This window comes from Ogataea parapolymorpha, chromosome VI (genome assembly GCF_000187245.1).
Source record: "Ogataea parapolymorpha DL-1 chromosome VI, whole genome shotgun sequence".
Classification (NCBI taxonomy): domain Eukaryota; kingdom Fungi; phylum Ascomycota; class Pichiomycetes; order Pichiales; family Pichiaceae; genus Ogataea; species Ogataea parapolymorpha.
Genome location: NC_027861.1, coordinates 1,288,691 through 1,305,221, shown reverse-complemented (window position 1 = coordinate 1,305,221; position 16,531 = coordinate 1,288,691). Strand labels below are relative to the sequence as shown.

Here is a 16,531-nt window from a genome sequence, read left to right as displayed (position 1 = left end):
GAGGTAAAATAAATAATAAAAAAAAATATTTATTGTGAGCATGTTTCCCGATGCTGTAAGTAGCCCTGGAGTAGCGGGCCAGCCATTAACCAGTGCAGAAGAGAAGCGACGCGCGCGGCTGGCAAAGCTAGCGGCGTGGAAGAAGAAGAAAGAGGCCGAGGCCGAGAAAAAGCCTGTCAAGTTCACGGCAAAGGCAAAAACGACGCCTAAAAAACCCACCCGTCTGGTGCGCAAAAACCTGCTGGACGGGCCAGCAGAGAATACGGAGCAGACAACCGACGACGCCCCGCTGGACCTGGACACGCTGCTCGAAAACATGGAGCACAGCCAGCACAAAGACGGCTCCGCCGCGCTCTTTGAGAGCGACGACGACATCCCCTCAGAGTCCGACACCGACGCAGAACACCTGGACCCGGCCAAACTTCTCCAGGCCATCAACGAGAAGAACAAGAAGTCGGTGCCCGAACACCCTCCCAGCGAACACCCGTACACCAGACGCCTCTACAACGAGAGCGCGTTCATCAGCTCGCTGTCGCCGGACGAGGTGGACTCATTGCGGCTCCGTGACGCGATCACCGTACGCGGCAAGTCTGTTGCACGGCCCATTATCACGTGGGACCATCTGGGACTGCCTCTTTCGCTACGGAGTGCGCTGGACTCGCTCGGTTTCGAGGCTCCCACGCCTATCCAGTGTGAGGCTCTCCCGAACGTGATGAGCGGCCACGATCTGATTGGAATTGCCAAGACAGGCTCTGGAAAGACGCTTGCGTTTCTGCTGCCTTTGTTTCGCCAGCTGCTTGCGAACCCAGCGGCACCGTCTGTGCGTGCTCTGGTGATGACGCCAACTAGGGAGCTGGCAATGCAGATATTCAACGAAAGCAGTGTTTTTCTCGAGGCGCTCAAGCTGCGCGGTTGCTGCTGCTACGGCGGACAGTCTATTAGTCAGCAAATTGCCGAGATCAAGAAAGGCTGCGACCTGGTAGTCGGCACGCCGGGACGGATCATCGATCTGCTGTGCGCGAACAATGGCCGCGTTCTGCGGCTCAGTCATGTGACGTACCTCGTTCTGGACGAGGCCGACCGCATGTTTGACATGGGGTTCGAGCCACAGGTGATGAAGATCTTGAAAGTGACGAGGCCGGACCGGCAGACCGTTCTATTTTCGGCAACATTTCCTCCGCGGATGGAGGCTCTTGCCAGGCGGTGTTTGACAGACCCGGTCGAGGTGCTTGTGGGGGCCAAGAACCTGGTGAACGACAAGATCATGCAGCAGTTCGAGATTCTGGACGAGGAGCAGAAATTCGGCCGTTTGCTGCAAGTTCTGGCCCGCTTCCAGAGCAGCGACTCGGGAAAAATATTAATTTTCGTCGACAAGCAGGACAGCTGCGACAGTCTGGCAAATCAGCTCATCATCAGAGGGTATCCGACGCTGTCGCTGCATGGCGGGAAAGAGCAGATTGACAGGGACGGCATTATTTCTGATTTCAAGAGCAACGTGATTGACATATTGGTTGCTACGTCGGTTGCGTCGCGCGGCTTGGACGTGAAGGATTTGAATTTGGTGGTCAACTACGACTCGCCCAACCACATGGAGGACTACGTGCACCGCGTGGGGCGCACGGGGCGCGCGGGCCGCTCGGGAACGGCCGTCACGTTTGTCACACGGCACCAGGAGCGAAGTGCCAGCGACATAGTGCGGTTGCTGGAGCTTTCGGGCACGCAGCCGCCTGCAGAGCTGGCACAGATTGCGAGCCGGTTCCGCGAAAAGCTCAAGCGTGGCGAGGTGAAGTATGGGTCTGGGTTTGGGGGCCGCGGGCTGGAGAAGCTGGCCGAAATTAGGGAGCAGAAAAAGAAGCTCGACAGAACGCTGTACGAGGGGGAAAACGGCTCCGAGACCAACTACGACGACGACGACGACGACGAGACGGCAGAGGTGCCGTCCGACAAGCTGAACAATTTCCAAGTCGTCTTTGGCAGCATCAAGCGTGGTCCGGACTCTGCCGTCCACCACGCGAAGATGAACATCAACGACTTGCCTCAAAGCACGCGTTGGCACATGTCCAATAAGGACAACATTAATAAGGTGGTCGAGGCGACCGGCACGTCGATCACCACCAAGGGCCGCTACTACGGGCCGGGCAAGGAGCCTGGAGCCAAGGACGACCCCAAGCTGTACCTGCTGATCGAGGGCGACAACGAGATGAGCGTGCGCCAGGCGGTGGAGATGTTCAAGCGGAGTCTGGTCGAAGGTCTGAAGGATTCCCTGGACGAGCGCAAGCGCAAGTTCACCATTGTGTAGTCTATATATACTGTTGATAGAGCTGATGGCTATGCGCCGACTTTTTCGAACGCAAACGCGAGGTAGAACGAGCACGCGTCTCTGTCTTCGCCGCTGACACCGTATGAGCCGTCCTCGCGCCGCAGCGACTCCACGACGGGCGTCGGCAGCTTTCTGAAGTAGTTGGGGATCTCCTTGTTGAAGAGCTCAAAGAAATTTTTTTTGTACCGCAGCTCCAGATTGTACGACTCGCAAAGCGCACGGAACGTCTCGAACGGCACCACGTACTCCGGCACGTTGTCGACGGCGTCCACAAGATAGTAGTTGTACACGTTGCCAAACGGATTCGCAAACTTGGCGTCCTTGGGTGGCTCCGATGGGAACTCAACCGAATAGATCGAGTTGCCCCATTTGCGCTCGCCAGGGCCCAGTTTGTTGACTTTCCAGCGGATGAAGTCGGACGACGGAATCGTGCCAATGAACATGCCGCCCACCTTGAGCGATCGGGCCACGTTCTGCAGCATGTTGCGCACCGTCAGCTCCGAGTCGAACGCGTAGTGCATGCAGAACTGCATCGACACGGTGTCGAACTGGAGGTCGACCTGGTCTCGGAAATCTTTGAGGATCTGTGGAACGGGCACATTGAACGCATCTCCTGTGGCGAAAACCGCCTGGAAGTGGAACCGCGAGCGTTTGTAGCGCGTGACGGCCTCCTTGATTGAGAGGTCCGAAAGATCGATGCCGACATACGATTTTGTCTGCACAGCCTCCCATTTCGCCATGTCGCCACCCTTGCCGCACCCCAGGTCCAGCACGTTGCCTCCCGGCCGCGCGTACTTGTGGATCAGGATGTATTTGATGCAATTGTTGAACGAGCGCAGCTTGTAGATCTTGGACTCTGTACGGCGGGTTTTGCGCGCGTGGTGCGTTTGCTGGTTGTATTTTTGCCTGATGATCTCGTCCTTTTGTTCTTGATTCAGACCGACGAGGCTCTGGGCCGCTGGCGATGGCGACGGCGTGCGCACGTCAGAAGGAGCAGAGTCGTCGCGCTTGTGTGTCGCTCTGAACTTCTTAACCCGTCGTTTCTTCTGAACCGGCTCCAGAGGGCCTATATCGGCGGTTTTGCCGTCGTCTTGCAATTTGGTGCGCGGCCCTACGTCAATGGGCTCGTCTTTTGCTTGTGCACCTTGAGACATAAAAATTAAGAAAATATTATTTCCTTATTTATTTCTTTGTTTCTGTTATGTCTTCTCGCAGAACTAGACGACAGCCAGAGCCGCAAAAAGATTACGGCGACTCAGAGGAAAACCGCTCGTACGACGAGGAGTCGCTCGAGGAGGTCACTCGCTGCATTTGCGGCAACGACGAGCTGGTCATCCCGGACGACGCAGGCCCCGAGTTTGACGAGGTCGACACCGGTTTTTTCATCCAGTGCGAGTCGTGCTCGGTGTGGCAGCACGGATTCTGTGTGGGCATCACCGACGAGGACACGGCCCCAGAAAAGTACTGGTGCGAACAATGCCAGCCGCAACACCACGATCTGTTCACAGATAAGTATGGGTTCCGCAGAAGCAGGTACAACCCGTACCAGGAGATGAAACGCCACCGGCGCCGCCAGCAGGCCCAAGACGCGGCTGGAACCGCTGCGAGCGCTGGATCAGGGTCTGGGTCGCCGCCTGCGTCGGCTGCAGAGACGCCGTCCAAGCCAGAAATCAAACGAGAGCGAGACAAGAGCGAGGAGGAGGGCGAGAAGCGCAAACGTGCACGTGGCACGCTCAATTCGAGAGACGCAGAGTACGAGCAGATGCTCAAGCGGGTGCTGGAGGAATCGGCCAAGGAGAGCGGCGTGCAGCCGGACGACGTGAACCTATCGTCTTCGAACGAGTCTGCGTCGCGGGAGACCCGGTCGCGCAAGAAGGTCAAGGACGACAACTCGCAGGAGGAGGACATCACACAGCACAGCAACCTGAGCCAACCGCAGAAAACCACGCCGCCATCGTCCGCCTCGTCGTCGACGTCTAACAGCACGAAAAAAAGCAAGAAAAAGAGAGAGGAGCCAGAGGACAAGAAGAAGCCCAAGATCGAAATCTCGGACGAAAAACCGTTCAAGCCGAACCTGCCAAGCCAGAAAATCAGCATGAACGAGATGCGTAGACGGGTGTTTTCCATCATGGAGTTTGTTTCCAACATCCAGGCCGAGCTGTCGAACGAGGAAGACTTCAAGCGCAGTCTGCTCAACTACACGAGCGAGGACTCCACAGACGAGATACTGCGGCTCCAGAAGCTGCTGATCGAGTGCTACAACGAGTCTGTCACGAAATTGGACTCTCTAACAGAAAAACTGAATACCTGGGAAAAGTCGTACGGCTAGTTCATTTCAGCCCGATAAACGTGTCTGAGTCTAGTATATGTGTCCCGCCAATCACAATTTTCAGGCCGGGATTGAGCTGGTTGAGCTCGGCAACTAGCCGGGCCTCTTCATACGTCACGCCGCCCACAATGAAAATAACGAGTTCCTGGTCCGGGATCTTGTCGTTGCCCGTGTACGCTTCCAAGCCGTTGGGCTTGAGCAGCGCATAGTTCTTGGTGTTGAGCTTGTTTTTGAACAGTTTCATCAGCACCTGTTTGAGCCGCGGACTGTGCTGCATGTACACGTTGCCGTCCGTGTTGTTTTTGAAGCTGATGCCGTTGACGGTGCCTCCCATCGTCGAGTTGGACACTTTCTCAAAGATCGACTCGCCGTCGTCGTGCAGGCGCTGTGTCGCGCCGCTGGTCTGCAGCAGGTGTTTGATCAGGTCCAGCTTGTGGCTCGGGAACCCGAGCTGATGCAGCTGTCTAGTTAGTCTGGAGAGCTGGTTGGACGGGTGTGATTCGTACCGCAGCGCGTACACTGCCAGGAGCTTTAGTTTGGTGTCTTCGGACAGAGGTGCCACAGGAGCGCCGTTCTGCACTTTTCTGTCAAATAGCAAGTCCTCGAGTTCTGCAAGATCGCCGCTACTGTTGTCGTTTGTGGCGAGCGACTGTTGCAGCTCGCCCACCTCCCAAAGCCGCAGCTCGTTGATTTTCTTGTCGATTTCTGTGGACAGCAGCATGTGTTTCGACAAATTGATGGACGTTTTCTTGAACTCGGGGTAGTTTTCCAGGAAAAACTTCATGTCTGTGATGGAGCTGATGTTGGAGCTGGTTTTCGTTTTCGTCTTGTATGTCTCGATAAATCTCTTGAGACTCTCTGAGAGGTCTCCGAAATTAAGATACATGGACTCTTTGTAGAACTGGTCTGTTTGTTCGTTGACCACCACCTCCTTGAGCTCTTCCGAGATGTTGTGGACACGCGACATGTTGACGGTGTTGTTGTGGATCCCCAGCAGCTCGTGGATCATCGCCTGGTACGTCCAGGGGAAGAGCAACGGAGTGATGGGGTCGTTTTTGCGGTCCAAGATGAGCAGCGACGGCGGCGAGTCTCTTAACGGCAGCTGGCCAAAAAGCATCTGATTGGAGTTGATTTCGAAGTTCACCGCGTTGGCGAGCTTGGCGCACATTTTCGAGTTTGTTTCGTAGCGAATGACAGGCTTGTATTTTAGCGAGAGCAGCAGCGACATGAGGCTCTGCAGAGACTGGTCGAACGCCGACGGGTGCCAGGAGTCGCGAACGAGCGGGCCGTATGGCGAGACGATGTTCGGCACGACAAAAAACGCTTTGTTCACAACAAGGTAGTCCATGAAAATCTCCACCACTTTGGAAATCATCTCCAGGTCGTCCGACTCAGCCAGGCGTTCTAATTTGGAGTTTGACACCGAATTGTTAAAGAAAATGTCGTATTTCTGGTAGTTTGGGTTGGCAATTTCGCGCGACAGGTTGGAAATCGTCTCCATACTGGGCTCGAGAAAACAGATACACGACAAGTTGCGCAGACTGTCTCTCTGGAAGTTGTCGAGCTTGTCCACGAGAAACACGTCTTTCTTGAGCAATTCCGACTGTGTCGTGACCATTGAAATCACCGCAGACGTTGTCTTGTCTAACAGCAGAACGCGGATCTTGTCGGCAGAGTCCGTTTCCAGTATGCGGTCCAAATAGTGCTGGGCAACGGTGTAGAGGTCCATGGGAGAAATTAAATAAATAAAATAAATAAAATAAATTATTTCTATTATGTCTGTTCATCTCCCCCGGGGCAAGTCGTCAAACTCCCTAAAAGACGAGCCGAAAAAAAAGGCGTTGAAGAAGTTCACCGCCGGCAAGGTGAGCCGCAACTCCTCGTACGGGGCACATCTCAACAAGCTCACACGGATCAAGAGCAACGACTCAGGGGGTTCGTCCTCGAACGAGCCCGAACGACCCAACTTCCAGCGCTCCAAGTCGTCCGCAGACATGCTAAAGACCCTATCGTACAACAAGCTGTCCAATCTGATCACCGCAAACGAGCGAACAAAGAGCATGACCAACCTCAAGATGCTCAACACAAAGCCCTCCAAGTACAAGCTCACGCTCGACGCCAAGGCAGACGACTCTGTTTCGTCCGAGGACGAGGAGGAGGTGGACACCTTCGACGACAACGGGCGAGATGCTGTGTCGCCGCCGCCGAAACATCCTCAAGACAAGAGTTATGTGCTGTCGCAGCCGTCAGGCCGGGAGAAGCCGATGTACGACGCCCCGCTGCAGGCTAGCGAGAGCTCGAGGCCGTCATCGTCGGAGCCGTCACAGTCGTACAACGAGCCCAGCGTGCCTGAGACACCGCCCAGCTCGACGCCCACCAAGACATCGGTCCAGACCCGAACGCAGCAGAAGCTCTGGCTGCAGCGAGAAAACCTGCACTCGCTGGCCGACATGGCCGACTCCAACAACGTCTTCGCGTCGAACGTGACGCGGCTCGCGTTCGAGCAGCTCTCGCGCGAGTTCCTCTCGATCCGCAGATACAGCAACCCGACGATCAAATCTCTCGCGCGGCTGAACACGAGCTCGCTCAAGGTGAAGAAAACAAGGGACCCGGAGCAGCCCGACAAGTTTGCGGGCCGGCTCGCGGACTTTGGCGACGTGGTGGACCGCATGTGGAAGAAGAACTGCACCGATTTCGAGCAGCAGCACAAACTGCACTACGACGCTCCCGAGCGCAAAAAGCCGGTCCAGCCACAGCCCCAGCCCGTGCGGCAGTACGGCCACCCGCCGCCCACCACGCGGGCGCAGCAGCAGGCCAAACGGTCTTCGCTCAACGTGGTCAACCTACAAAACTAGACCAGTGTATATTTATTAGCTCGACGGCACTCTGAACCGCGAGTACTGTCCTTCCAGATATATCCGTTGTAGCGTTTCCTCGAGCTCGCCCGACTGCTTGAGCTCCAGATACTTGCGGTACAGCCGCAGCGCCGAGTGCGCGTCCTCGATGGAGTCGTGGTTGCCCGTCTGGACTCTGTCATTGAAGAGCTGGTAAATCAGGAACTTGAGTCCCAATTTACGCTTCTCGCGCTTCAAATAGAACAGCTCCGCCGTGTCGCGCACCTGCTGCGGCGGAACCTGGATGTTTATGGCGCGGAAGTCGCCGCTGAGCGAGTGGCCCACAAACACGCACCCCAGGTTCAGCAGCAGCCAGATCTTGCGGTACGCCGTTTGCAGCGTGACAACCGTCTTGTTGGATTTCTCTGGGGTCAGGTCGCCCGGCTCGATGCCCGAGAACGACGTGATGTAATCGTTTATCTTCGACTCGTCCGTCAAAATGTAGTCGTCGATGAAACACACGCCCTCCTTGGGGCCCTCGCCACGAATCACAGACACTCGCGCCAGAGACACTTTTTTCGGCCGCACCAGCACTTTGGCCCCGTTCGAGCGGAAAATGTACTCCTCGGGAGCGAGCAGCACAAACTCCGCGTCGATAGCCACCAGTGTGCCCGGCTTCGGAGCCTCTGCCCGCGTCAGCAGCTCGTACTCGATGATTTTACCCTCACGCGTGCCTTGCGCGAAATGGTCACGGTACAGAATCGAGTCGTCAATCACGTGTTTCCATCCGTCGTAGTCAAACTCGCGCTCGGAAAGGTCCTGATAAACCGCCAGCACCGGCCGCTTCCACCAGTACGTGAGGTTCAGGGCCTCCTCTTTGGATATTCTGGTTACCAGGAAATCGTTGAACAAGTACCACTCGCCCTCTGGCGTCCGTGTGAGCGTCACCAGGTGGTTCGTGTTGTCTCTAGACGTGATCTGCGCCACATAGCCCACGAGCTCGTACCGTGTGCCTGCGCCAGCCACGGGGTCTGAGCGGAAGATCGGCCTGCCGGTGGCCGCAGTAGTATAAAACTCGGGCACGAGCCAGTTCTGGAAACTGCGCACCTCGTTGAGCTGCTCGTTGTCCAGGTCCACGTGCAGCATCAGCACGCGCGGGAGCCGGCCGATGCGCAGCGCCGCCTCGATCGCGTGGTAGCTCTTGCACACGTCGCAGAGGATGCTGTGCTGCAACGTCTTGTTCACGGCGGCCTCCAGATAGTTGAGGATGGTGAACTCGGCCGGGATCAGCGGCGGCGGTGGCAGCACGTTCAGGTCTAGGGAGTACACGTGCGCGGTGCTCACGTGCTGGAACGAGCAGAAGTACGAGTGCAGCGTTGTCTGGGCGGCGATGCCGCACAGCTCGTTCATGTGTTCCGGGACCGGCCGCCGATACAGGTCTGTCTCGTCGCGCGCGAGCTGCTCGAGCAGGAACTTGTTGAACAGCTGCACGAGTTTGCGCTGGCCGTGGTCGTCACGTGCGCGGCCGTCGGCGCTGAGCAGTCCCAGCTGGCGTGTCTGCGGCAGCGAGCTGAACAGTTTCTGGAAGTTGGCGGCCACCACGTTGCGGCCGTTCGCCTTGACCAGCATATCCATCAGGTACCCGAGCTCGGCAAGAATGCAGTCGTCGTACTGGACGTCTTCGGCGAGCGTGCGCACGACGAAGTTGAAGATCGCCGGGGTGAAGCGGTACAGCTGCAACACCGCGTTGGTGTACGAGTTGTCGACGTGCGACTCCAGGCCCGAGAACTGCGTCGAGTTGTAGAACGTGAAGTCGAAGTCGTCGACGCCGAACTTGCTGTACAAGATGTCTGTCTTTTTGAACGCGTTGGGCACGTCGCTGCCTGTGGGTGTGTAAACAAACGCGTTGGCCATCATTTCGCGCTTTGCGCGGATTTTCTCCTCGTTTTCGTCGTAGTCATCCTCGCGCTCGCTAAGAAACTTCGGATACAGCGTGTCGGTGTCTCTGCGGGCGGTGAGCAGCTCGTGGCGCACGGCGCGGTTGCGCGGGCCGTACTTCTGCGGGTCGTAGCGCGCGATGGTGAACCCGTTGATGGTCTTGCCGTCGCGCAGGATTTCGGGCTCGATCGGCCGCGGCAGCTTGCCAACCTCAAACTTCATGTCGGCCGGCCACGCCGACAGCAGCATCGACTCGTAGCGCGGCAGCTTGAGCAAGTTGAACGGCGCGTCGGACTCGAACGAGAGCGCGTTCTCGCGCGGCACAGGCTCCACGTCTAACGATGCCCGCACGGGTTCCTGGGAGAGCACGGCAAAGCTGGGCGGCCGCAGCAGCTGGTCGGTCCACAGATGCACCGTCTGTAGCGCGTCGACAAAGGCAAGACACTCGCCCGTCGACGAGATGTCAGACATCGTCACGTACGCGCTCAGGTCCGCCTGGTACAGGTGGATGCGCGAGGGGTCGAAGATATCGATGAAATTGATCTGGCCCATGCTCGACAGAATCACCGCCACATTCGGCAGCTTTGGGTGCAGATGCACCTGGAGAGCGCCCGCGGGGAACGCGATAGGCAGCCCAAGACTCAATTTGCGCAGATCAAACACATTCACCAGCGGGTCCAGCACATACTGGTCTTTGCGCACAGAGTAGCCGCACGTGACCAGCACGTTATCTCTGACGGCCATGGATGAGAGCGCTGCCGAGTGCGCTTTCCAGGACTTGAGAACCTGGCACGTTTTCGGGTCCATGATGTCCACCGCGCCGTCGGCACGCCCCAGCACCACGCACCGCAGGTTCGACTGCATGTATTGCACGGGGTGGGCGTACTCGAGGCGGCCGGACACCGTGCCGTTGGTGAGGTCGATACGCAGCAGATTGCCGCTCGTACCCACAAGCAGCTCCGTCTGCGTGTTGGATGTGTACGCCATGGACGAGAATTGGACGTCTGCCGGTGCCGGGACGGTGTACTTTGTCAGGCCCTGTCTTGTGCCAAAACGGACGCCGTCGGCGGCGAGCGACACAATGCCCTTCTTGTGGTTGAGAATTTGCAGCACAGGCAGTCTGTGTGCGCGGAACGAGCAGTACAGCCCAAGTTTGAGGCCCTCGTACGAGTACACGTATCCGTGCGAGTCCCCGAGCCAGAGCAGCTCGTGGGTGTCGTCGAACAGCAGCGCGGTGACGATCTTGTTGGCCTGCTCCTGCGGCGCATATGGCAGGCTCTTGGGCACGCGGATGCCGGGGACGCAAATAAGCTGCGGTTAGGTGGGGGGACAGATACTTACTTCACGCCAGCCGTCCATTAATTAAATAAACACCTCGAGCCAAAAAAATATAATTATATCGACAAAATTAATCAAAAATTAATCAAAAATTATTATATTCCAACATGCTTTCAAGACTGGCCCTTTTCAGAAACGCGCGGCCGCTGTTTGCAGACGTCGCTGGATTTATCAGAACATACAAAGTGCGCACATCGGTGAAGAAGTTTTGCTCGGAATGCTACATGGCCAGACGCAAAGGCAGACTATATGTCCTGTGCAAGGCCAACCCAAAACACAAGCAGAGACAGTCGTGACTGTCCCTTGTCTACTCTGTTCATACTAATATACGTTTGTCATATGTCTATTTGGAAAACCTCCAGCCCGGCTCCGCCAACAACCACCAAGTCCCCTGCCAGACACGCACACCCCGTGTCGGCGACCGTGGTGTACTGCTCTGTCTCGAGCTCTAGCTGCGGCACCCGCCACACACGCACCATTTGGTCCACGGACGTGGTCAGCACGCGGTTTGGCCCGCACAGCACCACGTCGGTGATCGTCGACGAGGCGGTGCTGGCGACGTACGTGGTGGACAGCTCGACGGCCGCAAAGTCGAGCGTCGACACCGCCATGCCGTTGTCGTCGCCGCCGGTAACAATGAGCGCTGTGTGGCCGTCGACGGCAAGGTCGAACGACTTGATCGACGATTGGTGGATCTGCTGGTTGATCAGCAGCTGCTCCAACTGGGGCACCTCCGCTGCCTGGCGCGGCACCGCCACAAGATCGACGGCTCCGCCACAGACGTCGAACACACCGTCGCCGTCGCCTGCCCTGTACACAGCAAGATGGCCGTTGGTGGCTGCCAAAACCACGTAGATCGCGTCCAGCACCACCAGCCGCACGCGTAGCACGCAGCAGCTCGCGTAGACGTCCTCCACAACCAGCCGGAACGTGTTCAGCTCGTAGCTGTAGTACCACAGCCGCACGCTCGAGTCCGAATACACCGCAGCCAGCAAAAAGCCGGCGACGCGGCCGTGCTGGCGCACCTCGAAGGCGTCGAAGTCCATGACCCTGGTCTCTGGGTTGCTGCTGCGCGGCCGGATCGTGCGATGCAGCCGCACGTACTTCTCGTCGCACAGTTTCCACAGATACACCTCTTCGCGGGCCGAGGAGCTGACAAAGTAGTCGCTGTTGACAAAATGGACGGCCTGGAGCCCGGAGCCGTGCTGGCGCTCGCACCAGAGCGGGATGACGCTGCCGTCGACGGTCAGGCGCGACACCCGCACCGTAGTGTCCTCGGACCCGGTCACAAGCAGATGCCCCGTGCTGGTCTGGCACGCGGCCACGGACCGGATTTCGCGCCCGTGCAACCCGGTGCGCAGAGTTTCCGGCGCGATGCGCGCGCCGGTTTGCCGGAAATGCACGCTCGAGCTTCGCGTGTAGAAAAGACGGTGGCCCCCGCAGCTGCCGTGGCGGAAGCTCCACTGGCGATGGGGCCCGCCGCACGTCTCACGCAGCAGCTCAAGCTGTTTCGTCTCGTTCCACAGGAAAAACGTATCGGAGCGGAATCCGTACAGCAACAAGTCGCCGTCCTCGAAATAGCCACCTTCGAGGAACCCGCGCTGGAGCCGGTTTGTTTGCAGCAGTTCGAGCTCTCCTGCACACCGCACAACGCCATACTCGCGGTCCTTCATGACCACGAGCGTCTCGAGCGATGCAGAATCCAAAATCTCCACGCTCGAAACGGTGTCACCTTTGAGGAAGTTGCGCCAGACTCGGGGCTCTGCGGGCTGCTCATCACCCAGAAAAACGGCCAGGGTTGCAAATCGCGACCCAACAACCACCGCGCCGGACGCCACGTCCACGTCAAACGCGCTCGTCGCAAACTTTCCGGCCGGCTTGCTTAGTCTGCGCTCCGAAACAACGGTCATTTGGGCAATTTCCAGTAACACCAGCGGCTCTTCCAACACGTTCTCGACCAAGACAAACTGCCGGCCATTTCTAGTCGCTGTCAGCATGTTGCTCAGCACGCCGCGCTCAAACTTTATCTTCTGCTCTGCAGTGCTACCATCCCCCAAAATCAGCAAGTCGCCCATCTTGTTTGCAATTAGTACAACGCCAGTGTCAAATCCACGCACCAGCGAGAACTTTTCAAACCGCGTATCTGTCAGAACCAGCTCCCACAAGCCGTTCCGCAACCGCAACACCTTCCCGCGGCTGGTAGCAGCTACCAGCTCAGAACCCGTGTCATAGTACTCCTTGACGATCTCGTCACGTGCAAACGTCGCACCGGTCTGCTCTGCAATCTGCTCCAGCGTCCATGCCGTGCTGACGGCCCCTTCGCGCTGAGTCTCGGCCAGATCGCTGACTGTGATCGCACCGTCTGCACCGCCACTGATCCCCAGCCCCAGAGCATCGCAGACTGCGCCACTCCAGACGTTGCGACCAGTGTGCGTCTCGAACACGTCGACCGGCTCCAGCGCCTCGTTGTCCTGCTCAAACCGCCACGTGCGGCAAGTTAAGTCTTCCGAGCCGCTCAGAACACTAAATTTGCCCTCTTCCTCGGCATAAACTCGCAGCCACCAGATCCTGGAACCATGGCCCCAGCCGGTAGCCACCTGCTCGCCCGAGCCCAAATTCCACACCCTGATCGACCGATCGTCCGAGCAGCTGACCAGCCAGCGTCCGTCATTGCTCGTGCACAGACCAAAAATCGAGCCCATGTGTCCCTGCAGTCTGTGCACCACCTGACAGTCGTCGTAGCTCCACACAAGAATGCCGTCCATAACGGTTCCTGCGCACACCAGCACCCTGTTGGGCAGAACTCGGAGACACCCCGTGTACAGAATGCTTTTTTCGCCGCAACTGCGCGTTTCCAAGAGCCGTTTCCTTGCCACGTCGACGGCAACCACGACGTTATGCGAATGCAGACAGTACACCACGGCGCCGTCCAGTGAAAACTGTGCGTCCTTGATCCAGTCGCCAATCATGAGCTCATCAATATCGCCTTCCAGCAGCTGCCGCCACGCCAATAGTGCAAGCGTTCGACCGCCCCAGACACAGAGTTGAGCCGTGTGCAGATCTGAGCCAAAAACACTGATTCCATGGATCTTATTGCGGGAAAAGACGGGCTGGCATACAATCTGCTTGCCGGTGGTTATTTCGTACACCACCAAGTTCGGCCCCTCGCCAGCAAACAGGTACCTGTCCATGAAAACGGTCAGGGCACACACGGGCCCGACCTGGTACACAGACTTCATTGAAAATAATTTTTCACGTATATTTTTTTCTTTGCACAGCCCGAACATTTTCCTCCGAGCTGGCGCGGTGGAATAAATTTCCCCTTTCAGCAGGCGGCTCTTATCAGTAATCTATGACATTTCTACAGGCTGTCGATTGTTGAATATTGGCAAACTATTTGGGTCTTGTCTTGTGTTTGCAAGCAATGTCGTCCACCAGTGAAAAGGCGAAACGACACAAGTCCAGAAACGGCTGCATCACGTGCAAGAAGAAGCGGCTCAAGTGTGGTGAGGAAAAGCCTGCGTGTGCCAACTGTATTCGCCGCAAGATCGTCTGTGGGGGTTACCAGACCCGCTTCAAATGGAAAGGGTTTACCCAGACCGCACCTTTCGAGTCGTCGTCGCGCGCCTCGCGCAAGAGCTCTGAATCTTCCGACGATCTGCCCGACACCAAGCCTGTCGACGAGCCGGCTCCAGGTCCCGAGCAGGACGCCGCCGCTACCCGCCAGCTGCCCTCCGAGGTGATTCAAAAGGCGCTTGAGGCCGCCACGTTGTCGATGACGGGGAAATCGACGCAGGAAATCGCCATAGCCAATGCTCTCATGGCGAGCGGCCGCAACCCGGATCTGGCGTCGTCGATCGCGTCCACTTTAACCGACCTTGCGGCCAGAACGCCGTCCGTGCACTCCGTGGGCACGCCGGAAAAACGCGAGGACGAGCCGGCCATCAAGCGAGAGGAGGAAAGCATACTGTCTGACGCTCCGCTCAGTAATTCGCCGCTGCTGGCCGCTAGTCCCGCATTTAGCGACGCAGGACTCTCGCTGAGTCTCTACCACGACGCCCTACCCAGAGAATCGCGTTTCGTGCCGGGCAACGTACTCTACGACCTGCTCAACAGCGTCACAACGCCAGAGGGCCGGCTCGACTCGCCCAAGCTGCTGGCACAGCTGGAGAAGAACCCGGCCGCCATGGAAGAGTACCAGCAGCTGGTGGCCAGCCCGACATACAGCTCGGTTTTCCGCACCGGAAACTCGCCGCTGGCACCCATGTCGCCGCTGACCTCGTTGGACGACGCGCGCACACCCGCGTCGCCCGTCTTCTCCAACATCGTGAGCGCGTTCACGTGTCTCGACCGCTCGGAGCCGTCAAGCCCCGACGGCCACTCGGCGCTGGCGCCGCACCATATTCTCACTAAAAGCCCGCCAAGCTCCATTCCACGAGCCATCGAAATAAAAGACAAAACGTTCAAGATCCTCGGCGCATACGAAACGTACACCAGTGCCATCATGTCGATCAAAAACGGGCCGTCCGAAAACCCATGGCGCACTTTGTTTCTGCCCATGACCCAAGAATACCCCGTGGTGTGCAACGCGGTGAGCGCAATGGCGTGCTTCCATCTCGCGCGCGGCGACCAGCAGCTGCGGTCGCAGGGCATGACGCACATGAAAAACGCCATCGTCGAGCTTGTGCACGGCCTCAGCGACAAAACTATCCCGCCCGACGTGGCACTCGCCGCGTGCCTCGCGCTGGCCATGAGCGAGGCATGGGACCGTCACGTGACCACGGGGATCGGGCACCTACGCGGAGCACGGACGATGATCACGCGGCTGCTGAGCGCGCAACAGGCGCCGCAGCAGAGTGACCTCAAGTTCCTGTTCAACACGTGGATGTACTTTGACGTGCTGGCGCGAATGACGGCGACGGGCGACGCCGACGACGCCGACGACGGCGAGACTCCGGGCAAGAAAAAAGCGACCGATTTCAACTCGCTCGTGGCGCGGTTCGAAGCGACGCACGCGTCCTCCACGCAGGATATCGACCCGCTGCTCGGCGTGATGCAGAAACTGTTCCCCGTGATTGGCAACGTGGCGTCGTTGGTGCAGAAAGTCCGCAAGGAGTCGCGCAATTCATTAAGCGTCATTACACAGGCTGTGCAGCTGAAGCAGGAGCTGGAGCGCTGGCGGCCGCCGGCGCTGCGCAACTACCAAGTCGAGGACCCGCTGTTCGACCTGGCGTCGACCGTCGCGACGGCCGAGGCGTACCGGTACTCGACGCTGCTGTATTTACACCAAGCTGTGCCGGAGATTCCGTCCAAATCGTCGCACAACCTGGCCAAGAAGGTGATGATGCTGCTGGCGTCGATTCCGACCTCGTCGCGTACCTGTGTGACACACATTTTCCCGCTTCTCGTGGCGTCGTGCGAGGCAGAGCCCGGCGAGGAGCGCGAGTGGGTCAAAGCGCGTTGGGAGCTGCTGAGCTCCAAGATGTGGCTGGGCAGCATCGACCGCGCGCTGGAGGTGGTGAAGGAGGTGTGGACGCGCAAAGACATTTTGCGGCGTAAAAGAGCGCAGGCGCAGCAGTCGCGCAACGACGGCACTGACGACAACGACGACGACGACGACTCGTTTGTGAGTCTGAGCCGGAAAATCAACGTGGCCGTCCACGGTAGCGACGGCCCGCCCGACGACGACGACGAGCGCGTTGGCAGCTGGTCGCACTGGAGCACCGTCATGAAAGAGTGGGACTGGGAGGTCCTGCTGGCCTGATGCATGTG

At 58.1% G+C, this 16,531-nt stretch overlaps 8 protein-coding genes across 8 annotated transcripts; 4 read left to right on the top strand and 4 right to left on the bottom strand.

The window, feature by feature from the left end:
- Positions 1–40: 40 nt before the first annotated feature.
- On the top strand, positions 41–2,299 carry HPODL_01868 (RNA helicase in the DEAD-box family, necessary for prespliceosome formation; the record flags this gene model as incomplete). The annotated part of the gene is made up of 1 exon (XM_014078395.1): positions 41–2,299. The coding sequence occupies one exon, from the start codon at positions 41–43 to the stop codon at positions 2,297–2,299; it is 2,259 nt and encodes a 752-aa protein (XP_013933870.1).
- Positions 2,300–2,328: 29 nt separating this feature from the next.
- Positions 2,329–3,474, bottom strand: HPODL_01867 (mRNA (guanine-N(7)-)-methyltransferase; the record flags this gene model as incomplete). The annotated part of the gene is made up of 1 exon (XM_014078394.1): positions 2,329–3,474. The coding sequence occupies one exon, from the start codon at positions 3,472–3,474 to the stop codon at positions 2,329–2,331; it is 1,146 nt and encodes a 381-aa protein (XP_013933869.1).
- Positions 3,475–3,521: 47 nt separating this feature from the next.
- HPODL_01866 (Histone deacetylase complex subunit CTI6) lies at positions 3,522–4,649 on the top strand (the record flags this gene model as incomplete). The annotated part of the gene is made up of 1 exon (XM_014078393.1): positions 3,522–4,649. One exon carries the CDS (start codon positions 3,522–3,524, stop codon positions 4,647–4,649), a length of 1,128 nt encoding a protein of 375 aa, XP_013933868.1.
- A 1-nt stretch (position 4,650) lies between these two features.
- On the bottom strand, positions 4,651–6,378 carry HPODL_01865 (Protein of the Sec1p/Munc-18 family, essential for vacuolar protein sorting; the record flags this gene model as incomplete). Its single annotated transcript, XM_014078392.1, has 1 exon — positions 4,651–6,378. One exon carries the CDS (start codon positions 6,376–6,378, stop codon positions 4,651–4,653), a length of 1,728 nt encoding a protein of 575 aa, XP_013933867.1.
- Positions 6,379–6,424: 46 nt separating this feature from the next.
- On the top strand, positions 6,425–7,504 carry HPODL_01864 (uncharacterized protein; the record flags this gene model as incomplete). Its single annotated transcript, XM_014078391.1, has 1 exon — positions 6,425–7,504. The coding sequence occupies one exon, from the start codon at positions 6,425–6,427 to the stop codon at positions 7,502–7,504; it is 1,080 nt and encodes a 359-aa protein (XP_013933866.1).
- Positions 7,505–7,519: 15 nt separating this feature from the next.
- HPODL_01863 (Essential subunit of the Pan2p-Pan3p poly(A)-ribonuclease comple) lies at positions 7,520–10,780 on the bottom strand (the record flags this gene model as incomplete). The annotated part of the gene is made up of 2 exons (XM_014078390.1): positions 7,520–10,732; positions 10,763–10,780. The coding sequence occupies 2 exons, from the start codon at positions 10,778–10,780 to the stop codon at positions 7,520–7,522; spliced, it is 3,231 nt and encodes a 1,076-aa protein (XP_013933865.1).
- A 314-nt stretch (positions 10,781–11,094) lies between these two features.
- On the bottom strand, positions 11,095–13,998 carry HPODL_01862 (uncharacterized protein; the record flags this gene model as incomplete). The annotated part of the gene is made up of 1 exon (XM_014078389.1): positions 11,095–13,998. One exon carries the CDS (start codon positions 13,996–13,998, stop codon positions 11,095–11,097), a length of 2,904 nt encoding a protein of 967 aa, XP_013933864.1.
- Positions 13,999–14,183: 185 nt separating this feature from the next.
- On the top strand, positions 14,184–16,523 carry HPODL_01861 (uncharacterized protein; the record flags this gene model as incomplete). The annotated part of the gene is made up of 1 exon (XM_014078388.1): positions 14,184–16,523. The coding sequence occupies one exon, from the start codon at positions 14,184–14,186 to the stop codon at positions 16,521–16,523; it is 2,340 nt and encodes a 779-aa protein (XP_013933863.1).
- Between the last annotated feature and the right edge of the window lie 8 nt (positions 16,524–16,531).